The 22,844-nt window shown below is 39.6% G+C and overlaps 1 protein-coding gene across 5 annotated transcripts in view; it reads right to left on the reverse strand.

The window, feature by feature from the left end:
- ZNF608 (zinc finger protein 608) overlaps positions 1–22,844 on the reverse strand; it is a 125,267-nt gene that overhangs the window by 58,385 nt on the left and 44,038 nt on the right. For all 5 annotated transcript variants that reach the window (XM_037800824.1, XM_037800827.1, XM_037800822.1 and 2 more), the window contains one exon: positions 8,643–8,898. In XM_037800824.1, coding sequence (XP_037656752.1) covers positions 8,643–8,898 — 256 coding nt within the window. The remainder of the gene's footprint in view (positions 1–8,642; positions 8,899–22,844) is intronic.

Genomic DNA, 22,844 nt, shown 5'->3' on the forward strand with positions numbered 1-22,844 from the left:
TTATGAGTTCCAGCGCATTAAAAGAGTGTGCATCCTTTGACTTAGCAATCTGACTTCTTGAGAATTGATCCTTCCATAAGAATTCCAAATTCATAAAACAAAACAAAAAACTTCACAAGCAAAGATGCACTACCCAGTGTTATTTATATTTACCTTAAGAGGTGGAAAGCCATCTAAATCATTAGAGGAATTTAAATTATATTACATTTTGGTATGTCCATTTAATGGGGTATTTCATATCAATGAAAATACTTCTCAGAAAATGTTTTATACCAACATCAGAAAGGCTTTATGTTTTAATGTTAAGGTTAAAAAAAGAGAACGCAACATTAAAAAATGAGAACGCAACATTAAAAAATGTGTCCACTGAAAGATCTCACCTATGTTTTTTAAAATGCACAATAAAACAGATAAGAAAGAAGTAAACCAACATATTGTTTGCCTGGATAGTGAGATCATAGATTAATATTTTTTCTTCCTACATTTTTGTTGTTTTTGTTCCCCCAAATGTCCTAAAATGGCCATGTGTTCCTTTAAAATCAGAAAACAGAAAACATGTTCCAGATATGAAGGATTGAGGGAAAAAAAGCAAGCCAAATATTTGGTTTCTCCTAATAACAGCTATGTTGGAAACTGAAATATAATAAAACATAATCAAATAACTTTTATAATGGGGGGGGGCAACAAAGTCAATTTCTAGAACAATATTTTCCAGATTGTCTAGACCACATTTAATTTAAAAGATGCATATTCCTGACTGGAAAGCTACATTACTCAAAGTTAAACAGGTATCAAGACCATATCACTTTGTTCCACGAATGTATTCAACACTCAACAGATATGTATGGCACATTTACTCTGTGCCAGGCGCCGGGGATCCAACAGTGAACAAAACAGATGGGATTTGTGCACTTAAGAAGCTTACAGCATAGTGGGGCTGAAAGGGATGGTTTGTTATACATCAACCCAGCTGAAGCTGATTCAATGACTGCTGCCAAAATCAGATGCTAGAACTATAAAGAAATCCCTATCATTCCCTGCCTACAAACACAAACTTCAGTTAACACAGCGCTTTTCACTCCCTCCCCCAAAGGGCACTTGGGGAAGCATGAGAGAACTTCCGGGAATAGAAACCCCTAGCACCCTGGAGGGGGTGTGAACAGCAAGGGCCCTGAAAGGCCAATAGCCAAGGGCTCAGGCTTGACCCCATCACTCACGAGGTGCGTTCTGCCTGGCACAGGTGACTGGCTCTCTTCCTAAGTCTCTTTTATTAAATGAGATCATGCTAATAAGTTTACTTTGGATTTTGTTCTGAGGATTAAAGGAGATCACTGCCTGGCAAGCACAACCAACACAGTGCCCAGCCCAGAGTAACTGCCCAACAGACCCATACTTTCTTTTATCCATAAAATATACCTGATTATACATCAAATAAATAAGTTAAGGGCAAAGATGTAGAAGTAAACAAAATGGGTGCTGAGGGGAGTGGGAGTGACTGCTAACAGATACGCGATTTCTTTTGGAATGATAAAAATGTTCTAAAATTGATTGTGGTGAGGGGTGTACAACTCTGTGAATATACTTTAAAAAAAAAAAAAAAACAAATATTGACTTCTACCTATACTTAAATGGGTAAGTTGTACAGTGTGTGAATCATATCTTAATAAAAGTTACAGAAATAATTGTTAAAGAAAAAACAAACAATAATTCAATGAAATACTTCAAACAACATGCCCAGATGGGCTACCAGCTATTCTTTGTAACCACTGTGACCTTTCCCATTTTGTAATCAGCAAATATATCAGTTCAAAGTCATTATCATGGCAAGGTTCTTTGCAGCTTTTCTTACCAACTATTTCCTCAGGGAAAAGATGAACAAGCAGACAGGACAAGCTTAATTTAATGGTTTTACATTCTGTGTTCACATATGAGAATAAGCAACTAAAGGAGGTTAAAAAAAAAAAGCTTTTACATAGTAAGTTTAAAACTTATTGCTTCAGTACTTAACACCTAATGTCACCACCAAAATGTATACAAATGATACAAAAGGACAAATGGTCCAAAAACATTAAGCTGAATCCTGCCTAATAGCATCTTATTTTTCATATTGACAAGAGACAAAATATTATTAAGTTACTGCTTTCTGGCAAAACACACAGTCACTCACCATATACAAATTTTGGCACCATTACCTCATCAAGGAGACAGAAAACAGGTTATGTCCACGAGTAGAGAGCAAAACCCAAGAAAATGGCAAGGAAAAGCATTCTCTTTCTCTACCCTTCATTCAATACATCTTGATTGAGTGTCCACTATATGCCCATATGAAGACCCATCCCCCATTTTTACTTTCTGTATTTTTCTGTGAGGCTAGTAACATTAGTTTCATTAATCTTAAAATATAGAAAATACTCTGATGATAATTTGTTGTTCATAACAGATATCTTTCAAACAATTTTTTAGTTTTTTTTTTTTTTTTTTTTTAATTTCACCACAGTACTGAGCATAATCAGAGGTAACTAAGATGGTGCTTTGGGTTGAACTGTGTCCCCCTAAAAGAGATGTGCTGAAGTCTTAAGCCCCTGGGATCCCTTATTTGGAAATAGGATCTTTGCATATGTCATTGATTAGGATGAGGCCACACTGAATTACAGTGGGCTCTAATCCAATATGACTGGTGTCCTGATGAGAAGAGGAAAATTTGGACACAGACAAAAACAGGAAAAAAGGCCATGTGAAAATGGGGGTAGAACTGCAGCGATGCATCTACAAGCCAAGGAATGCTGAGGATTAATGGCAAACACCAGAAGCTGAAACAGGCAAAGAAGGATTCTCCCCTACAGGTTTCAAAGGAAGCAGATTTTTACCCTCCAGAACTGTGAGACAAAAAATTTCTGTAGTTTTAAACCACACAGTCTGTGGCACTTCATTATGACAGTCCTAGGAAATGAAGACAGATGGTATAATGGTCCAGCAAATGTACAAGTTTGATTTTCTACTTGGGTTGGCTTTTGCATTTGAAACACAGGCAGCTCTGTGCACTTGGAGCTGCTCTGCCACCACAGGTGATGGATCTCACTGAACGACTCCACACTTTCACTGGCACACTTTCACTGGCACCTGTAGAACCAGTAACTCATATGCAAGATGGCCCAGGAAGGTAAGGGGGAAGGAAGTTCATAGCCGAGACACAGAGTGGTACTAACTAGTAGTTCTTTCAGTCCCTCAAAACTGTGGAGTTCATGTTGAAGATCAACGTTGGAACTTTTTTCTCATTAGCAGGGACTCAACAACTATACTCATCTGCCAAACTCATGGGGCTGGGGGTGAGGCACTAGGGAGGGGCAGATTTATCCCCATTTAGCATAGTACTGACTGGAAATAATTCCATTAGCCATAGTAGAAAAGTTCCTCATTACTGTGTAGTTAGAACCATCACTGATGTGGTGAGTAATGAAATGCAGAAGTGAGTCAATGCTGAATTTATAAAATCACTGGGAAATACCTCAATGAATAGTAATATTTAAACAGTTAAGTACTCTACCAACTCAATGCTCAGTTACTGAAAATACAAAGTATGCATGGATTAATATTTAATCTCTAATGAAAAGAAATGTTCCATTTTAAGTAATAAGATTGGTAAGTAAATGCTGCAGGAGAGTACCAGACCCACACTCGATAACGTAGGAATGCACTGCCTTTTAATGAATTAGCTTAAAACCTCCTATACTACAAATTAAACACTGTGCTCTTTTTTACTTTGGAGTTACAGGAAAAGCAAAAGAATTGTGAAACAGCTCTGGTGATTTAGAAGATAATCACTTATCTCTCCAATTAATTACCCTTAAAAACATTAATTCTCAATATTATTTTTCTTTCCTTGGAAAACACACAGAACATTGGGAGAAGAGCCATGTAAACAAGGGTTCTTCCTCTAACACACCTGGTGTCACGTCTTCTCATTAAAACCATACTCACCATCATACATTAGCATTCATATTTCCATTGTCCCCTCTGAAAACTTCAAATGATTCTAAGATTTTCTATTTGCTACATTATTAACTTTTCTTAATTCTATTTCAAAAATAATTCACAAAGGTCAAACAGAAATGAAATTATTGTGCCTGGCTCATCTGAGAAACAGATAGTCAGGTCCATCCCACAATATTAATAAATTAGGAAGAGTGCTACCAGTTGATTTTCATTAAGCCCCTCAAATCCTCTGTGGAACTCAGGTTGAGGATCAAAGCTGTGGTCTTCTCTATTAGCAGAGTGATTAAACATGATCCTCACCTGCAACACTACAGCATCTTGACAGACACAACCTACCCTGTGAGACAAACAGAGCAGATGTCTCTGTCCCACTGTGCACCTGAAAAAATGAGGCATTAATACATGCGTCTTTCTTAAAGGGAAAAGGTCAAGCAACTTGTAAAGGGCTAGGACATCACTCTTTCCCCTGAGACAGTGGTTCTCAACCTTGTTTGCACATTAAATTCACCTGGGGAGCTTTGAAAAAACACTAATGCCACACCAAACCAGAACAATTAAATGTCACAGGGTGGTGCCTGGGTATCAGCATGTTTTAAAAGCTCCTCCAAGTGACACAAAGGCATAGTCAGTGTTGAGAACCACTGTCCAATAATCTATGGATTTTTAGTTTTCTTTCTGTCACTTCCCTGTCTTCAGGCTTTGCTTAACCAATTGGAGAGGAGAGGGGGTATGAATGACAAGAGTGGCAAAGCAGTGGCAAATGGCAGTAAATGGTAATTGAAGGATGGACACAACTGAACCAAGTTCCTGGGTATGGCCAAAAAAAAAAGCCCAGTAAGAAACATGATTCAATAAAAATCGAAGGAAAATACATATACATGAGTTAAAAAGCCAAGCTCAAGCTCAACACACCTATGTACTTACTTACACACAACGCAGTATACACCATGTTTCTTCTCTTCCAAAAAACAGCAAATTTTTTTGGAAACAAATTTTTCTTCCAAAAAACAGCAAATTTTCAAACAAATAACTATACATAGGCACATGTGTCCCAAATGCCAAGAATGAAATGCTAAGGAAATTTTTTTTCAACATCAAGTTTTGTACAATACATATTTGCTCCTATACATTCACCTTAAAGAAGAAAGATCAGAGTGGAATAACCAAACATCCAAATGCCCTAATAGTTTTTCTCTCCTATTAAGCATGATCTGAAACCCATTAACTTTTTTTCCAGAGGAAACTTCACTTGAAACACTTAAAACCTGAGCAACCAGGACTGACTTACTGGTGCCAAGACAGCAAGACTAAAAGAACCCTCCTCTAATGAGGAATTCCAAGCACAAGAAACAATTAAGTGTTAACTTGGGATTTCAAATCCAGTCATGCTGTTCTCTACCATCCAAAGAAATCACAAGAATATTCAATACTCCTCTTCCAAGACTGCAGATATGAACTCTTATATTTTCTAGGATCTTTAAAACACACACACACACACACACACACTCACACAACCTTTACACACACACACACAGAACTGCGCCTGACAAACTGAGTTTGTGAAAAACACTAGCAGTTATGCAGTACCCAAGAGTCTCAAAAAATGAAAATACCAGGGAAGAGATTTTAACTCAACTCACTCTAAAGGACATTAGTCAAAGGCAACTGACAATTTTATAAGTGCTTAACTTGAACTCTTTGTAGTGAAACCTCATACTACAAAACTATTGTGGTTGACTTTCCCCTGCCCTTCTCCCCAAAACCATCCCTTTCAGCTCTGCCAAGTAACTGGCTCCAAAAGTGTTTGTTCTGTTTCTCTCTCTGTTTTTCCCAAAAAGGAAAAATTAATGGTCAATGGGTTTAATTTTTTCTCACTGTTCTGAGAAAAAAATGCAAACGGAATGCTGTTAAGAATGGTTACACATTAAACACACACATGACCCAGGCCTTTACTAAGGACAAGTTTTAAAATTCTGTGGAGGCCAGAAGTTTAGTTTATTCAGCAAGAATAACTCTCTTAACAGCTCCAGAGCCTTCTTGTCCCCACAGTAAACAATCACACATTCCAAATCCTGGAAAATGTGAGGTAGTAAAGGGGAGGCTGGAGCTGCCGAAGGCTCCGTTACCGTGCCTGAAACCATTTCTTCTGAAGCTACGGTGCTGCCATGTGAATCTACGGAAGATATAGACAGCCACAGGAATGGATGGATAACATTATGTAAAAGCAGATACACTGGAAACTGATTTTCCAGAGAACAGGGTGAAGCCCTTTGGTGGGGAGGCTTTATATATATATCACTACCAAATAATAATAATGATGAATAATAGTGCCTCAAAGCTATTTAAGCATATGCCCAGAGTGCCAGAACTCCACATCAAGTCATGTACTGATCCAGTTTTCAAACCCAGATAAACATTAAATAATCCAGTCTTTTATTGGAGGCTAAGGTTAAAAGTCAAAATTAAGCAGACTTCTAAGCGAAGGGAACTGAAAAATAACACAAGCCTTACAGCTGTTCCAGAGAGCGTGTGGCTAATTTTACATCTACCCCCCAGTGAGGTCACACTGCGGGAACTCAGTGCTATCCCACACTTGAATAAATAAAATCGTGACAAGCAATAAACTGACCGGCACTACAAAATGGGAGGGCAGTGCCTCATTTTAACGAGCAAATTACCCAAGTGGAAGAAAATCTTGCTTCCAAGTTAATTGAAAATTAACTCTTACTCTTTCCAAATCCTTTTCTTGCAAATTTGCACCTACGCTAATTAACTGTGACCTTAGTGATGTCTTAATTCCTTTTCTATGTTTTTCACACCAAGATATCAGTCTGAAACCCTCTTCTGCTCCAAGGAAAATCTCACGGAGGGCCATCTGTGTACAACCCAAAGAGGGTAACAAGAGATGCTCATTCCTCACATGGGCCATCGCATGGAGGGTGTCTGAACAGGCAAGTAAGATAGGAAAATCTGAATTTGGGCTCCTTCTCTATCACTTCTTCCCAATGTAGTTTCATTTTAAATGGCTTCCCAGAACATCCAAAAGACCCAAATTAAAATAAAAGTACCAAAAGAGGGGCCCCAAAACACCAAAAATTTCTCAAGTCAAAACTAAATCACAACCATCACTTCCATTTGAGCAAACAAGAGAGTTCACCACATCTTCTGCTTTCATTCCCTTCCTCTGGTCCCTTCTTGTGTAAACATCCCTCTTTTTCCTTACCAATGCTAAGAATTCCTTTTTTATATTTAATAATGAACTATCAGCCAAATAAGAGTAGAACTCAAACATTTATCTAAGAAATTTTGTTTTCCTAACTTCAAACAGCTTGAGCCGTGTTGTTGTTTGGTTTGGTTTTTTTTTTTTTTTTTTTTTTTTTCTTTTCCCTTCTAACAATTATATTTACACCTGGCACCTAATTTTCATTCTTCATTTTTATTTTCTTCTTTCATTCCCCAATTTCTCACATCTTTAATTAACTACCTCTTTCCCATCAATTATCCCCATTCCTTCTCTCTCATTCATTCAGGCTCTTCTGCACATATTTACCTTCTCTGCTATATATTCAGTCCTCAATTTCTTTTCCCCTCGATACAGAGGAAGCTAAACAACTTCCAGTCTGAGACCCTTCTTGTTACCCTCACCCTTGTTTCTCACTCTTCTCCCAAAATGGCCATGATATTGGCAGTTGTCATCTCCTTCATCCTTAAACTAGATTGTTTCTTGAACTAGATTTAAAGGGGGAAAAAAGTTTCCCTGATGTAATTCATTTTACTTTGTTTCCCTGGTGCACCCTGGGGCATGCCTATCCCTTATCTTTTCTACTCTACTCATTCCCCACAAGGAAGAGTGTGGCTCTCTCCTTAGTACATTTAGTTTTTGATGATTTAGTGGCCTTTGTTAGTGAATGACATCGGCCACTTGAAAAGCATTGTACCTGATGATCATGTGCTACAGGAGTGACCAACCATGATTTGGATCCACTATCGGCAAATACTGATTTCTATTTCCAATAGCAATGACAGATTAATCTTGATCCATTTCTCTTGCACACTGTTTCCCTTGTGAGTAATGGATGCATTTGCCAGATGCTGCTGGCTGAGCTAAGGGGCAGGGAAAATGCTGTGTCTCTGGCCATAGAAGAGAACCAACTGGCTCAGCTGGGACTCAAGCTTCCGACCACCAATCAGCCACAACCACAACATGGCAATGGTCTTTGCGAAATGTAAGAGCACTTGCTTGATGCAGGTGGTAAATATAAGCCTCTACAACACAAAACCAACCACATCAAGACAGACAACATGATTAGCACGTCAAGAATAAAATGAACTTGAGATCTATCTCCCTTCCTAATTTCCTTGATACCTCTTAGGGGAAAACACAGCCCTACCCCTGCTTCCCACTGTCCTTCCACGTTAGGACTTAAGGCAGAAAACCACTTTGAGGGCCACCTGATTCAAGCCTGAATATAAAAGCAGCCATGCACAAAATGCCAAATATGATTCTCATTTCAACAAAAATCCAGAGAACACAAAGACAACTTTTCTTTCCTCTCTGAATGCCACCAAACAAATCCCCTCAACGATGGACAGAAATACATTGTGGGGAAGAGGGCATGGGGAAATATATAAAAATAAATTTTATTTACCTTCTTCTGTTTCATGCCACACGATCCCTTCCAAATTCACACTGGTCCCGGGTTCACAGGGCCCAAGACACTCTGGCTCTGTCACTACTCCAACTTCACATGTATTGACACCCACGGAACGAGTCCGAACCAAAAGCTGTTCAACCGGTGCTGCAATATTGGATGAAGATGGGGAAAAGTAGGATGGTAGAATCTGAGGCGTGAGATTGCTGGATATCGGCGGTGGTGGTGCTGGCACTGTAAACAGGGGGTCAACCTGAAAAACAGACAGGCTTACTGCAGTAATGCTGCATTCTGTGATTTCTTTTTTTTTTTTTTTTTTTTTTTTAATCATCATTTTATTGAGATATATTCACATACCACGCAGTCATACAAAACAAATTGTACTTTCGATTGTTTACAGTACCATTACATAGTTGTACATTCATCACCTAAATCAATCCCTGACACCTTCATTAGCACACACACAAAAATAACAAGAATAATAATTAGAGTGAAAAAGAGCAATTGAAGTAAAAAAGAACACTAGGTACCTTTGTCTGTTTGTTTGCTTCCCCTACTTTTCTACACATCCATCCATAAACTAGACAAAGTGGAGTTTGGTCCTTATGGCATTCCCAATCCCACTGTCACCCCTCATAAGCTACATTTTTATACAACTGTCTTCGAGATTCATGGGTTCTGGGTTGTAGTTTAATAGTTTCAGGTATCCACCACCAGCTACCCCAATTCTTTAGAACCTAAAAAAGGTTGTCTAAAGTGTGCGTAAGAGTGCCCACCAGAGTGATCTCTCGGCTCGTTTTGGAATCTCTCTGCCACTGAAGCTTATTTCATTTCCTTTCACATCCCCCTTTTGGTCAAGAAGATGTTCTCCATCCCACGATGCCGGGTCTACATTCCTCCCCGGGAGTCATATTCCACGTTGCCAGGGAGATTCACTTCCCTGGGTGTCTGATCCCACGTAGGGGGGAGGGCAGTGATTTCACCTTTCAAGTTGGCTTAGCCAGAGAGAGAGGGCCACATCTGAGCAACAAAGAGGCATTCAGGAGGAGACTCTTAGGCACAAATACAGGGAGGCCTAGCCTCTCCTTTGCAGCAACCGTCTTCCCAAGGGTAAAACTTATGGTAGAGGGCTCAACCCATCAAACCACCAGTCCCCTATGTCTGTGGTCATGTTAGCAACCATGGAGGTGGGGTAGGCGAATACCCCTGCATTCTCCACAGGCTCCTCAAGGGGGCACTACATCTTTTTTTTTTTTTTCCTTGTTTGTCTTTTTTCTTTTTTTTTTTTTTTTTTTTAACTTTCCCTTCCTTTTTCAAATCAACTGTATGAAAAAAAAAGTTAAAAAGAAAACAAACATACAATAAAAAAACATTTCAAAGAGACCATAGCAAGGGAGTAAGAAAAAGACAACTAACCTAAGATAACTGCTTAACTTCCAACATGTTCCTACTTTACCCCAAGAAAGTTACATAATATAGCAACATTTCAGTGAACTTGTTCCTACTACATCCATCAGAAATTAACAGACCATAGTCATTTCTGGGCATCCCCAGAACGTTAAATAGCTTATCTGTTCTTCTTGGATTATTGTTCCCCCTTCCTTAATTGCTCTCTACTGCTAGTTCCCCTACATTCTACATTATAAACCATTTGTTTTACATTTTTCAAAGTTCACATTAGTGGTAGCATATAATATTTCTCTTTTTGTGCCTGGCTTATTTCGCTCAGCATTATGTCTTCAAGGTTCATCCATGTTGTCATATGTTTCACCAGATCGTTCCTTCTTACTGCCGCGTAGTATTCCATCGTGTGTATATACCACATTTTATTTATCCACTCATCTGTTGAAGGACATTTGGGTTGTTTCCATGTCTTGGCAATTGTGAACAATGCTGCTATGAACATTGGCGTGCAGATATCTGTTCGTGTCACTGCTTTCCGATCTTCCGGGTATATACCGAGAAGTGCAATCGCTGGATCGAATGGTAGCTCTATATCTAGTTTTCTAAGGAACTGCCAGACTGACTTCCAGAGTGGCTGAACCATTATACAGTCCCACCAACAATGAATAAGAGTTCCAATTTCTCCACATCCCCTCCAGCATTTGTAGTTTCCTGTTTGTTTAATGGCAGCCATTCTAACCGGTGTTAGATGGTATCTCATTGTGGTCTTAATTTGCATCTCTCTAATAGCTAGTGAAGCTGAACATTTTTTCATGTGTTTCTTGGCCATTTGTATTTCCTCTTCAGAGAACTGTCTTTTCATATCTTTTGCCCATTTTATAATTGGGCTGTCTGTACTATTGTCATTGAGTTGTAGGATTTCTTTGTATATGCAAGATATCAGTCTTTTGTCAGATACATGGTTTCCAAAAATTTTTTCCCATTGAGTTGGCTGCCTCTTTACCTTTTTGAGAAATTCCTTTGAGGTGCAGAAACTTCTAAGCTTGAGGAGTTCCCATTTATCTATTTTCTCTTTTGTTGCTTGTGCTTTGGGTGTAAAGTCTAGGAAGTGGCCGCCTAATACAAGGTCTTGAAGATGTTTCCCTACATTATCTTCTAGGAGTTTTATGGTACTTTCTTTTATATTGAGATCTTTGGTCCATTTTGAGTTAATTTTTGTGTAGGGTGTGAGGTAGGGGTCCTCTTTCATTCTTTTGGATATGGATATCCAACTCTCCCAGCCCCATTTGTTGAAAAGACCATTATGGCTCAGTTCGGTGACTTTAGGGGCCTTATCAAAGATCAGTCGGCCATAGATCTGAGGGTCTATCTCTGAATTCTCAATTCGATTCCATTGATCTATATGTCTATCTTTGTGCCAGTACCATGCTGTTTTGGCAACTGTGGCTTTATAATAAGCTTCAAAGTCAGGGAGTGTAAGTCCTCCCACTTCGTTTTTCTTTTTAGAGTGTCTTTAGCAATTCGAGGCATCTTCCCTTTCCAAATAAATTTGATAACTAGCTTTTCCAAGTCTGCAAAGTAGGTTGTTGGAATTTTGATTGGGATTGCATTGAATCTGTAGATGAGTTTGGGTAGAATTGACATCTTAATGACATTTAGCCTTCCTATCCATGAACATGGAATATTTTTCCATCTTTTAAGGTCCCCTTCTATTTCTTTTAGTAGAGTTATGTAGTTTTCTTTGTATAGGTCTTTTACATCTTTGGTTAAGTTTATTCCTAGGTACTTGATTTTTTAGTTGCTATTGAAAATGGTATCTTTTTCTTGAGTGTCTCTTCAGTTTGTTCATTTCTAGCATATAGAAACATTACTGACTTATGTGCATTAATCTTGTATCCCGCTACTTTGCTAAATTTGTTTATTAGCTCTAGTAGCTGTATCGTTGATTTCTCAGGGTTTTCTAGATATAAGATCATATCATCTGCAAACAATGACAGTTTTACTTCTTCTTTTCCAATTTGGATGCCTTTTATTTCTTTGTCTTGCCGGATTGCTCTGGCTAGCACTTCCAGCACAATGTTGAATAACAGTGGTGACAGCGGGCATCCTTGTCTTGTTCCTGATCTTAGAGGGAAGGCTTTCAGTCTCTCACCATTGAGTACTATGCTGGCTGTGGGTTTTTCATATATGCTCTTTATCATGTTGAGGAAGTTTCCTTCAATTCCTACCTTTTGAAGTGTTTTTATCAAAAAGGGATGTTGGATTTTGTCAAATGCTTTTTCAGCATCTATTGAGATGATCAATTGATTTTTCCCTTTCGAGTTTTTAATGTGTTGTAATACATTGATTGTTTTTCTTATGTTGAACCATCCTTGCATGCCTGGAATGAACCCCACTTGGTCATGGTGTATGATTTTTTTAATGTGTCTTTGGATTCGATTTGCAAGTATTTTGCTGAGGATTTTTGCATCTATATTCATTAGGGAGATTGGCCGGTAGTTTTCCTTTTTTGTAGCATCTTTGCCTGGTTTTGGTATTAGATTGATGTTAGCTTCATAAAATGAGTTAGGTAGTGTTCCATTTTTTTCAATGTTCTGAAAGAGTTTGAGTAAGATTGGTGTCAGTTCTTTCTGGAAAGTTTGGCAGAATTCCCCTGTGAAGCCATCTGGCCCTGGGCATTTATTTGTGGGAAGATTTTTGATGACTGATTGGATCTCTTTGCTTGTGATGGGTTGGTTGAGGTCTTCTATTTCTTCTCTGGTCAGTCTAGGTTGTTCATATGTTTCCAGGAAATTGTCCATTTCTTCTACATTATCCAGTTTGTTGCCATACAGTTGTTCATAATATCCTCTTATAATTTTTTTAATTTCTTCAGGATCTGCAGTTATGTCACCTTTTTCATTCATTATTTTGTTTATATGGGTCTTCTCTCTTTTTGATTTTGTCAGTCTAGCTAGGGGCTTGTCAATCTTGTTGATCTTCTCAAAGAACCAACTTTTGGTGATATTTATCCTCTCTATTGTTTTTTTGTTCTCTATGTCATTTATTTCTGCTTTAATCCTTGTTATTTCTTTTCTTGTACTTGGTTTAGGATTGGTTTGCTGTTCATTTTCTAGCTTCTTCAGTTGATCCATTAGTTCTTTGATTTTGGCTCTTTCTTCCTTTTTAATATATGCGTTTAGTGCTATAAATTTCCCCCTTAGCACTGCTTTTGCTGCATCCCATAGGTTTTGGTATGTTGTGTTCTCATTTTCATTTGTCTCTATATATTTAGCAATTTCTGTTGCTATTTCTTCTTTAACCCACTGATTGTTTAGGAGTATGTTGTTTAACCTCCAGGTATTTGTGAATTTTCTAAGTCTCTGATGGTTATTGACTTCTAATTGTATTCCATTGTGGTCAGAGAATGTGCTTTGAATAATTTCAATCTTTTTAAATTTATTGAGGCTTGTTTTATGTCCCAGCATATGATCTATTCTGGAGAAAGTTCCGTGAGCACTAGAAAAGTATGTGTATCCTGGTGATTTGGGATGTAATGTCCTGTATATGTCTGTTAAATCTAATTCATTTATCAGATTGTTTAGGTTTTCAATTTCCTTATTGGTCTTCTGTCTGGTTGATCTATCTATAGGAGAGAGTGATGTGTTGAAGTCTCCCACAATTATTGTGGAAACATCAATTGCTTCCTTTAGTTTTGCCAATGTTTCTCTCATGTATTTTGTGGCACCTTGATTGGGTGCATAGACATTTACGATTGTTATTTCTTCTTGCTGAATTGCCCCTTTTATTAGTATGTAGTGGCCTTCTTTGTCTCTCAAAACATCCCTGCATTTGAAGTCTATTTTATCTGAGATTAATATTGCTACACCTGCTTTCTTTTGGCTGTAGCTTGCATGAAATATTTTTTTCCATCCTTTCACTTTCAGTTTCTTTGTGTCCCTGTGTCTAAGATGAGTCTCTTGTATGCAACATATTGATGGTTCATTTTTTTTGATCCATTCTGCGAATCTATATCTTTTAATTGGGGAGTTTAATCCATTTACATTCAACGTTAAAACCGTGAAGGCATTTCTTGAATCGGCCATCTTATCCTTTGGATTATGTTTGCCATATTTTTCCCTCTCTCTATTAATATCCTTTATTGTACCCATACCGAATTTCTTTAGTACTGAACCTTTCTCCAAGTCTCTCTGTCCTGTCTTTGTTTCTCTGTATGTAGGGCTCCCTTGAGTATCTCCAGTAGGGCAGGTCTCTTGTTAGCAAATTCTCTCAGCATTTCTTTGTCTGTGAAAAATTTAAGCTCTCCCTCAAATTTGAAGGAGAGCTTTGCTGGATAAAGTATTCTTGGCTGGAAATTCCTCTCACTCAGAATTTTAAATATATCGTGCCACTGCCTTCTCGCCTCCATGGTGGCTGCTGAGTAGTCACTACTTAGTCTTATGCTGTTTCCTTTGTATGTGGTGAATTGCTTTTCTCTTGCTGCTTTCAGAACTTGCTCCTTCTCTTCTGTGTTTGACAGTGTGATCAGTATATGTCTCGGAGTGGGTTTTTTTGGATTTATTCTATTTGGAGTTCGCTGAGCATTTATGATTTGTGTATTTATGTTGTTTAGAAGATTTGGGAAGTTTTCCCCAACAATTTCTTTGAATACTCTTCCTAGACCTTTACCCTTTTCTTCCCCTTCTGGGACACCAATGAGTCTTATATTTGGACGTTTCATATTATCTATCATATCCCTGAGGTCCATTTCGAGTTTTTCAATTTTTTTCCCCATTCTTTCTTTTATGCTTTCATTTTCCATTCTGTCATCTTCCAGGTCACTGATTCGTTGTTCAACTTCCTCTAGTCTTGTACTATGAGTGTCCAGAATCTTTTTAATTTGGTCAACAGTTTCTTTAATTTCCATAAGATCATCCATTTTTTTATTTAGTCTTGCAATGTCTTCTTTATGCTCTTCTAGGGTCTTCTTGATTTCCTTCATATCCCGTACTATGGTCTCATTGTTCATCTTTAGTTCTTTGAGTAGCTGCTCTAGGTGTGTCTCTTCTGGTCTTTTGATTTGGGTGCTTGGGCTTGGGTTATCCATATCGTCTGGTTTTTTCATATGCTTTATAATTTTCTGTTGTTTTTGGCCTCGTGGCATTTGCTGAACTTGATAGGGTTCTTTTAGGGTTTGTAGACCAGTTGAAGTCCTTATCTCTAATTTATCAGATCTACAGCTTAATGGAGTACACTTTCTCTAACTAACCAGCAGGTGGCGTCCACGAGCCACCTGTTCTCCACAAGCCAGATCTCCCCTGCTTAGCCTTTTTGGTGAGTGGGGGAGTGAGTCTTGTGGGGCCCAATTGGTGTACCAAGCTTGCGTGTGTAGTTGGTGTTGCCTGCCCTGTATGTGGGGCGTGTTTCTGGGCAGTCGGGGAGGGGGGGTGGCCCTAACAATCAAATCTCCCTGATGATCCTAGAGTTTTAAAGCTACTGCAATAGTCTAATCCTTCAGTTCAGTCCTGCCACAGTTTGTCTCTGCCACTGACCCACAAGTCCTTGGTATTGGCGTATGGCTCCTGAGACTTGCAAGTGGGCCCCTCTTCCAGGCTGTGCACCCTGGGTCCTCTGTTGAAGGATGACTGTGCTATGTCACAGGTGAGTGCCGTCCCCCCAGGGCAGTTCTGGGCTGCTGGGCTGTGTTGGGAGGCTCCCAGTCTGCTCAAATGATGGCTGAATGGGGCTCTGTTAATTCACACTGCTCCCCCTTCCCAGCTCTGGGACATTCAGCTGAGGTTGCAGGGAAGGCTAATGTCCACGCCCAGTTTTGTGGTGTGTGCCTGTTATTTGAAGCACTTCCGTCACACTGGGTTGTCTGGGGCAGCTCTGGGCTATGGGGCTGGCGATGGGCAGGAGTGTTTCCTGTCCACCAGGATGGTGGCTGTGAGCGGACACCCCCCTTTTCTTGGGAAGTTGTGTTGTTTAGTGAATTTTCTCAGCCACTGGATTATTGCCTTTTGTCTCAGAGCTCTCTTAGTTCTGCTCTTGACTTGACGTGCCCAAATTTCAATTCTTTGAAGCTTTCTGTATTGAGCTTCTTAGAGTAATTGTTTTAGAAAAAGCAAAAAGGATTTAAAAAAAAAAAAAAACGGCCCTCCTCAGAGATCTAATGGGTTATTGAAATGCTAATAGACAAAGCAACCAGGGCCATTAAGGAAAGGTGCACAGGGCAGAGAGATCAGCCTTGCTTTGGGATTTGCATATGCGCCTCAAGGCCTGATCTCCGCCCTTCCCCTTTCTGTGTTCACCAGAACTCCAAAAATCCTCTGTTTTTATTTTGGAGTTTTTCGTGTTGTTTTTTTTCTATGCCTGTCTCCTCTCTGCTGGGCTGGCTGCTCTCAGAGTCTCTGGTGTCTGGTCTCAGTCTATCTATGGTTGGAGTTTGAATCAGTAGAATGAGTTTCCGATAAGAGCAGCCACTGCAATTCTCCCTTCTCCTTCCTGGAGCTGACAGCCCCTCCTCCCCCGGGACTGAGCCTGGCAGGGAGGGGCGCGGGTCCCCTGGCCGCAAAAACTTACAGATTTCGCTGATCTCAGCAGTTCCACGTTTTCATGAGTGTTGTATGAAGTATGCCCAAAGACAGATTGCTCTGTGGTGTCCAGTCCACGCAGTTCCTGGCTTTTTACCTACTTTCCTGGAGGAGTAACTAAAACATACGGCTCACCAGTCTGCCATGTTGCCCCGCCTCCTGATTTCTTTTTAATGTAATCGGTTTACATCACTTCTAGAATATATCACCGTTCCAAATTTCATTTGCAATTACAAAATGCTTTGAATGTTTCAATGGTGCCAAAATATAAAGTAGAATAGAAATGAGTATTTTAATTTTTTCATGCCAAACAACGTAAACAACAGAATTCTAGCTTCCTCAATTATAGGAGGGTCATCAATCCATCTCTAAATTCACCAGTGGGCAACCTCTAGCCACAGCAGACCTGAATAAGAAATATGCTTTGCAAGATTAAAACTATTTCCCACTTGCAATGAAATCTTTTTTTTTAATTATATCACATTTTTCAAAGGACAAACTCCAATAAATACCATATATTTATTATTAGACATTTAAGCATAGGGGATGGACTAAAACTGTTTTCAAAGTACTTTATAAAACATAATGAATCAAATCACTACTAAAATATATTAACTTACTCTGCTGAATATATAAATTATATAAACTTGATTACATACACTGAAACACATAAACTGGTTATTATTAGCATGTATTAAGCATCGACTCCTAATTAAGTGTCCTACTGCAAAGAATTTAAATTAGAGGAGAAATGTTTGTGCCCAAGATCAACAGAACTTGAGTTTCTCCAATACACAAATCCCTTTAGTTGTCCAACTTCTAAAGTTCTCTGATGAGTTAGACCAAGGCTCAGCAGACCTCTCCTTAAATCCAGGAAAGAGAAATGACAACCAAGGAAGTACAAGATCTTGAGGTGCACCAATATCTGCTTTGCACCCCTACCCTGAGGACAGGAGCAAACCACAAAAAAATTCTTCACCACAAAAAAGCCCGGTCATGATTAAATGGATGAACTTGAAAGCTACGCATAAACTAAAAAAGCAGATCACCAACCAATGCATTCATTCGCTTGGCCCATTGTGATGACTGCTACAGAGAGATGTGACCCTCCTGAAGGGTTATCAAGTGTGAAGAAGCCAAATGCAAAGTACGCCTGCACCAGCACTCCAGGTTACCTATACCCTTGTGTTGCATACAGACCCAGCCTACATGTAAAGGAAGACTTCTTGCCATTTTCTCTGTTGGGCTAACAATCATATGTGCAAAAAGGATGTGTAGGTCATTCTGGCAAAACACTATCTTATTCCATTGTTCGTTTATTCTCAGTTAACCTTCGTAAGAAATCAACATTTGGCTACACAGACATAACATTATACAGTCTTTGTTGTTAAAAAAAAGAGAAAGAAGTATATTTCAAGAGAAGTCATATGAGGAAGTGTGCTCCTAGTTAAACAGCTGAAGCAGTCATCTGTGTCAGCTCCTTGTTCATATGACTGCAGGAACTACTTCTACAGTTTGCATTTCACTAAAATGATAAACTGACGTTCACTTGCCTGAGTGATCCAAGATGCAATAGAACAGCCCTTCACCCATCTGCATGTTAAAGAAACTTAATTTCCTGCTCTCAAAGCTGCCGTAAAACTTCTTTTACTCCACGCCTTTTATTGGTCTGCATTCTTGATCACAGAGCCCGAGAAAGGAAAGCATTTAACAGCCCCAAACCCCAGATATGGTGATTTATGCTTTCGTGTAAATGCAGCTTAATGTGGATCACAGTTCGCTCTGATGGTTATTATTTTAAAGCTGAGCTGACAAATGGAGAAAGGGATTCTGAGGGAGGAAATTTAAGGGGGAAAAAAATCTAATGCTACCTTGCAGTCTTTATCACAACTAAAAGACTATGTGAGATTAGAATCAATTTTTGGAATTAAAGACTAAGGAAAAGTATAAACCAGCCACTGCAGTTTTTCCCCCCATGTTTCCCAAAAACGTCTTAATTTGTATAGTAGAAAATTGACTGCAGTTTTATGCTACATATATAAATTGAAGACAAACTGGAACAATTTTCTGCAAATATTCTTTACGTCACCTGTGCATCAGCCTACATTAATATCAAGAGAACAAATATAGCTTCAATTGGATAAACAAGACAAGAGGATAAAAGAGGTGAGGAGTCTTAGCATCAATTCTCTGATTTTGGAGACAATGATAATATAGAGCAATAGAAGTTTCAGGGTCAGGGCGCAGAACACTTGGATTTTGGCCCCAAGTATGCCACTAAATTAGCTTGCAACCTCGGGAAAGTCACTCAAACTTTCTAAGGTCCATTTTCCTCAACTGGAAAATGTATTCTTCAGCCTTCTTAGAAAACTATCACAACAGAATTTCTAGAATAAATCCCTATTTCAGCATAATCTCATTTACGAATATATATGTATTTAGAGACACAAGTTCCATTAACACAATCTGAATATAATGACAAAAGTTTAATTCAATGATATTTATCGAAGGGACTTGGTGCCCTGTTCCCATGAGCTTAAAAATGAGAAAGCTAAGGTTCAGAGAGTTTGACCATAAATATGAGCCTCATCATAAACAGTCCTCCAATGTGACAATAGGCTCTTTAACTTGATAGGCAATATAGTTTTAAAGGTTCAAGTCTTTGACTCACACGCGTGAATTTCTCTTTCAGTTTCCCCACTGCACTGGCTTCACCATGGGAGCGGAGACTCGCCAGCCCTGCTGCCTCATCAGCATGACCAGGAGAAGACTGGGCTGGAGGTGAGGAGACAAGAGGGAATCCATCTTCTTCCCCACCACCCACCCACCCCCAACCCCGTGGGATTTCAGATTTTGGGAAAGGGAGGTGAGCATAGAGATCTCCCCTGTGATTTACTGTAGCCCCTTGTCCCCCAGAAGTCACTGCCTGGACAAAGGGGACAGGGGATGGGGAATCACAGCCCCTCCCAGTGGTGTTTTAATTGGTAGGTATGCTACTTTCAAAAAACAGTCCAGCTTTTTTTGTCAACACTTTAAAAAACAGGAAAAATTCTGAATTGCCTCTATCTCTTAAAAAAGAGTAATAGGATGATGTGCTACGATGGGCCCACATTCTTCATAGCATCAGGGGCTGAGCCACAGCCGCCCTCCTGCTTCAGCCTCGTGCTGAACTGCCTGGCCGCAGGCCACTGAGCTGCGTGTGCCTCCTGCTTCTCCCTGAGATGGCCACTCAGTGCTTTAATGAGAAAGTCATCTAGCTCAACCTATTCATTCTAGAGAAAACGGGAGCCTCTATTTGTGGAAGGGCAATGAGCTCTCTGGTGGCAGCCAGGTGAGCATAAAAGAGTAGCATCCCACAGGCGGAAAATTTACAGGAATTCAACATACACACACTGAGAGACAAAAGAGGCGTGGCTGGGAAATGACATAAAAATTGCGGCCAGTTCTTTCTGCCAGGCAATGCCCCTGGTGGGAGATGTTCCTGACCAAAGGTTTTAGCTCTCTTGTGTATCTAATGGTGTCTAACACACATAAACCATACATAATGCAGGATTTTAATGGTTTTTCACAAGTTATTTTTGCCTTATATAAAAGATCAACTCCACTCATTATTCACAATTGCCAAAAGATGGAGGCAGCCCAAGTGTCCATCAACAGAAGAATGGATATGCAAAATGTGGTATATACACACAATGCAATATTATTCATCTGTGAAAAGAATGAAGTTCTGGTACATGCTACAACATGGATGAACCTTTAAGACATCATGTTGAGTGAAATAAGCCAGACACAAAAGGACAAATATTCTTTGAGCTTACTGATATGAATAACTAGAATAAGTAAATCCATAGTCAGAAACTAGAAAACAGGTTACCAGGAGCTGGGTGGGGGTGGGGAATGGGGAATTAATGCCAAATTGGTATAGAGTTTCTGTTTGGGGTGATGGAAAGTTTTGACAATGGATGACGATGATGGAGGTACAACTTCGTGAATGTAATTAACACCACTGAATTGTATATCTGAAAGTAGATATAAGGGGAAATTTTAGGTTGTTTATATGTTACCAGAATAAAAATAATAACCCCATAGAATTGTACAACACAGAGAGAACCATAATGTAAACTAGGGACTATAGTTAACAGTATAATTATATCAATATTGTTTCATCAATTATAACAAAGGTATCACACTAATGTAAGGTGTTAATAGTAGGGAAATCTGGGGAGTGGGGTGGGCATATATGATACTTTCTGCATGAGTTTTCTGTAAACCTACAACTGCTCTAATAAAAACAAAATTAATGTAAAAAGAAAATAATATCAACTCTGCTGTACCCTCATTTCTCAGGTCACTGATTCATACACTAAACCATAATTTCCAACAAGGCTCATTAAGGCAGAGGGCGGATGACAATTTCCACCGGGACTCATCTTAGGAGGTGGCACATCAAATGCTAAACCTCAGGTTCTGTCAGCAGACAGACTTTGGTTCAAATCCTGGCCCTGTCACCACTTGCTGTGTGGGACCCTGGGCAAGTTACTTGGCTTAAGGCTCAGAGTGTCTAGATCTGGAAAACGGGAGTAAAAATAATTAATTAACCCCACAGGGTGGCTGTGGGGACTCAGCGAGATAATTGACGCCACATGAATGTTCAACACAATGCTTAGCTTGGTAATACTGGCTTACAAAAACAGAAAGTCATCCCTGGTCTGATACACAGCTCCCTAACCCTACGTGCGACCTTACTAAAAGCTCCTTTTGATAGCCTACTATATTTAACATAAATCTATAATCCCCTCCAAATGCATGGTGAAGCGCAGTTAAAGTGTGTTAAAAGTAGAAGAAAAAGGGCTTAACCCTTGGAAGCACAGCCTGGGGAAATTGTGCTTCTTTCACACACTGGCATTTGGCAGCAGTCAACTTGCTTAATCCACCCCCATGTTATAACAATGATACAATCTCCAGGAAGGTCCTGATTAGTCCTCAGTACTATACAATCTCCCCCCCCCAATCTCTACTTGCACCTCTTTTTCATACAGTGCTCCTCCACAAGTCTCCTATGTGCCTAAACTTGATCACACATCCACCCACCCAAAAAATATCTAGTGCTCAACTGCTGTGTGCCAGGCACTGTGCAACCTGCTGGCAAACGAGTGAGCCAAAACCCTCCAGGTCCCTGCCCTCACAGACTCCCTGCTTAGTGGGCAAGACTGTGGGTCTAATCAAATAATCATAAACATACAGCAAAATTACAATCGCATCCAAGGACTGGTGGTGGCAGGAGTGCAAAGCACAAGCATGAAGTTGAAGACAGCATGGTGCAGGGATTAGTCTTTGGAGCTGGAATCCCAGCTCTGCCATTAGCTACGTAACTTCAGGCAATTCTGGCTCTCTCTGGAACTCAGAGCCTTCATCTGTAAAATGGAAATAATACCTGGCTAATTTGACTACTATATGAGATCATGCAGTAGTTAGCTCAGGGCCTGGTACAAAGCAGCACTCAATAAAAAAAGAGCTATTGCTATCGTCAATACTATTATCATTATCACAAATATATTTGAAACCTGGACCAAACAGAAGTCAAAAGATGGTCTGGCCCATAGCAGACCAAATGCTAGGATTTGCGATACTCAAAGGCAATCAGGAGAATTCTATTCAAAATATACCTTTCTGGGGGGAGAACCCCTAATAGAATTCTAATCAGATACTCCTCATTTAAAAATCACTTGGGGATTATTAGTCTAAAAATACTAATAACTGGAATAAGGGATCAGAATAAAGAATCAGCCGGTTTTAGCAATGGTTCCTTTGTCAAAGCTCTTTTATGTCATCTCGATGGGACACTGATGTAACCTATTAGAGCCCAAAAGAGGAAAGCAGGAAAGCAGCCATCTCCAGTGGAAAAAAAAGACCCATAAGTCTAACAGCTGGGGGTGGCAGCCTGTCAAACCGAGGAAAGTTAATGTCAAGAACAGACGCGAGGCAGTCTCTCACTGTTATTTTTGCATGATTATTCCCAGGTGTTGGTGCACGCTGAGCAGTAGCCTGGCTATTTATCACGCAAGAGAGCCTAAGAGCATGGGAGAGGGGGAGCAGGGCGGGTGGAGGGAGGCAGGGAACAAAAGGTTATTTACACAGATAGCAGCACTTAGTGTGTGTAATCAGAGGGCTGGGGGTTGGGGCGGGGAATATGCAGAGATTCTGGCAATATTTTCTCTGTTCA

Source organism: Choloepus didactylus, chromosome 13, assembly GCF_015220235.1.
Source record: "Choloepus didactylus isolate mChoDid1 chromosome 13, mChoDid1.pri, whole genome shotgun sequence".
Taxonomy (NCBI): domain Eukaryota; kingdom Metazoa; phylum Chordata; class Mammalia; order Pilosa; family Megalonychidae; genus Choloepus; species Choloepus didactylus.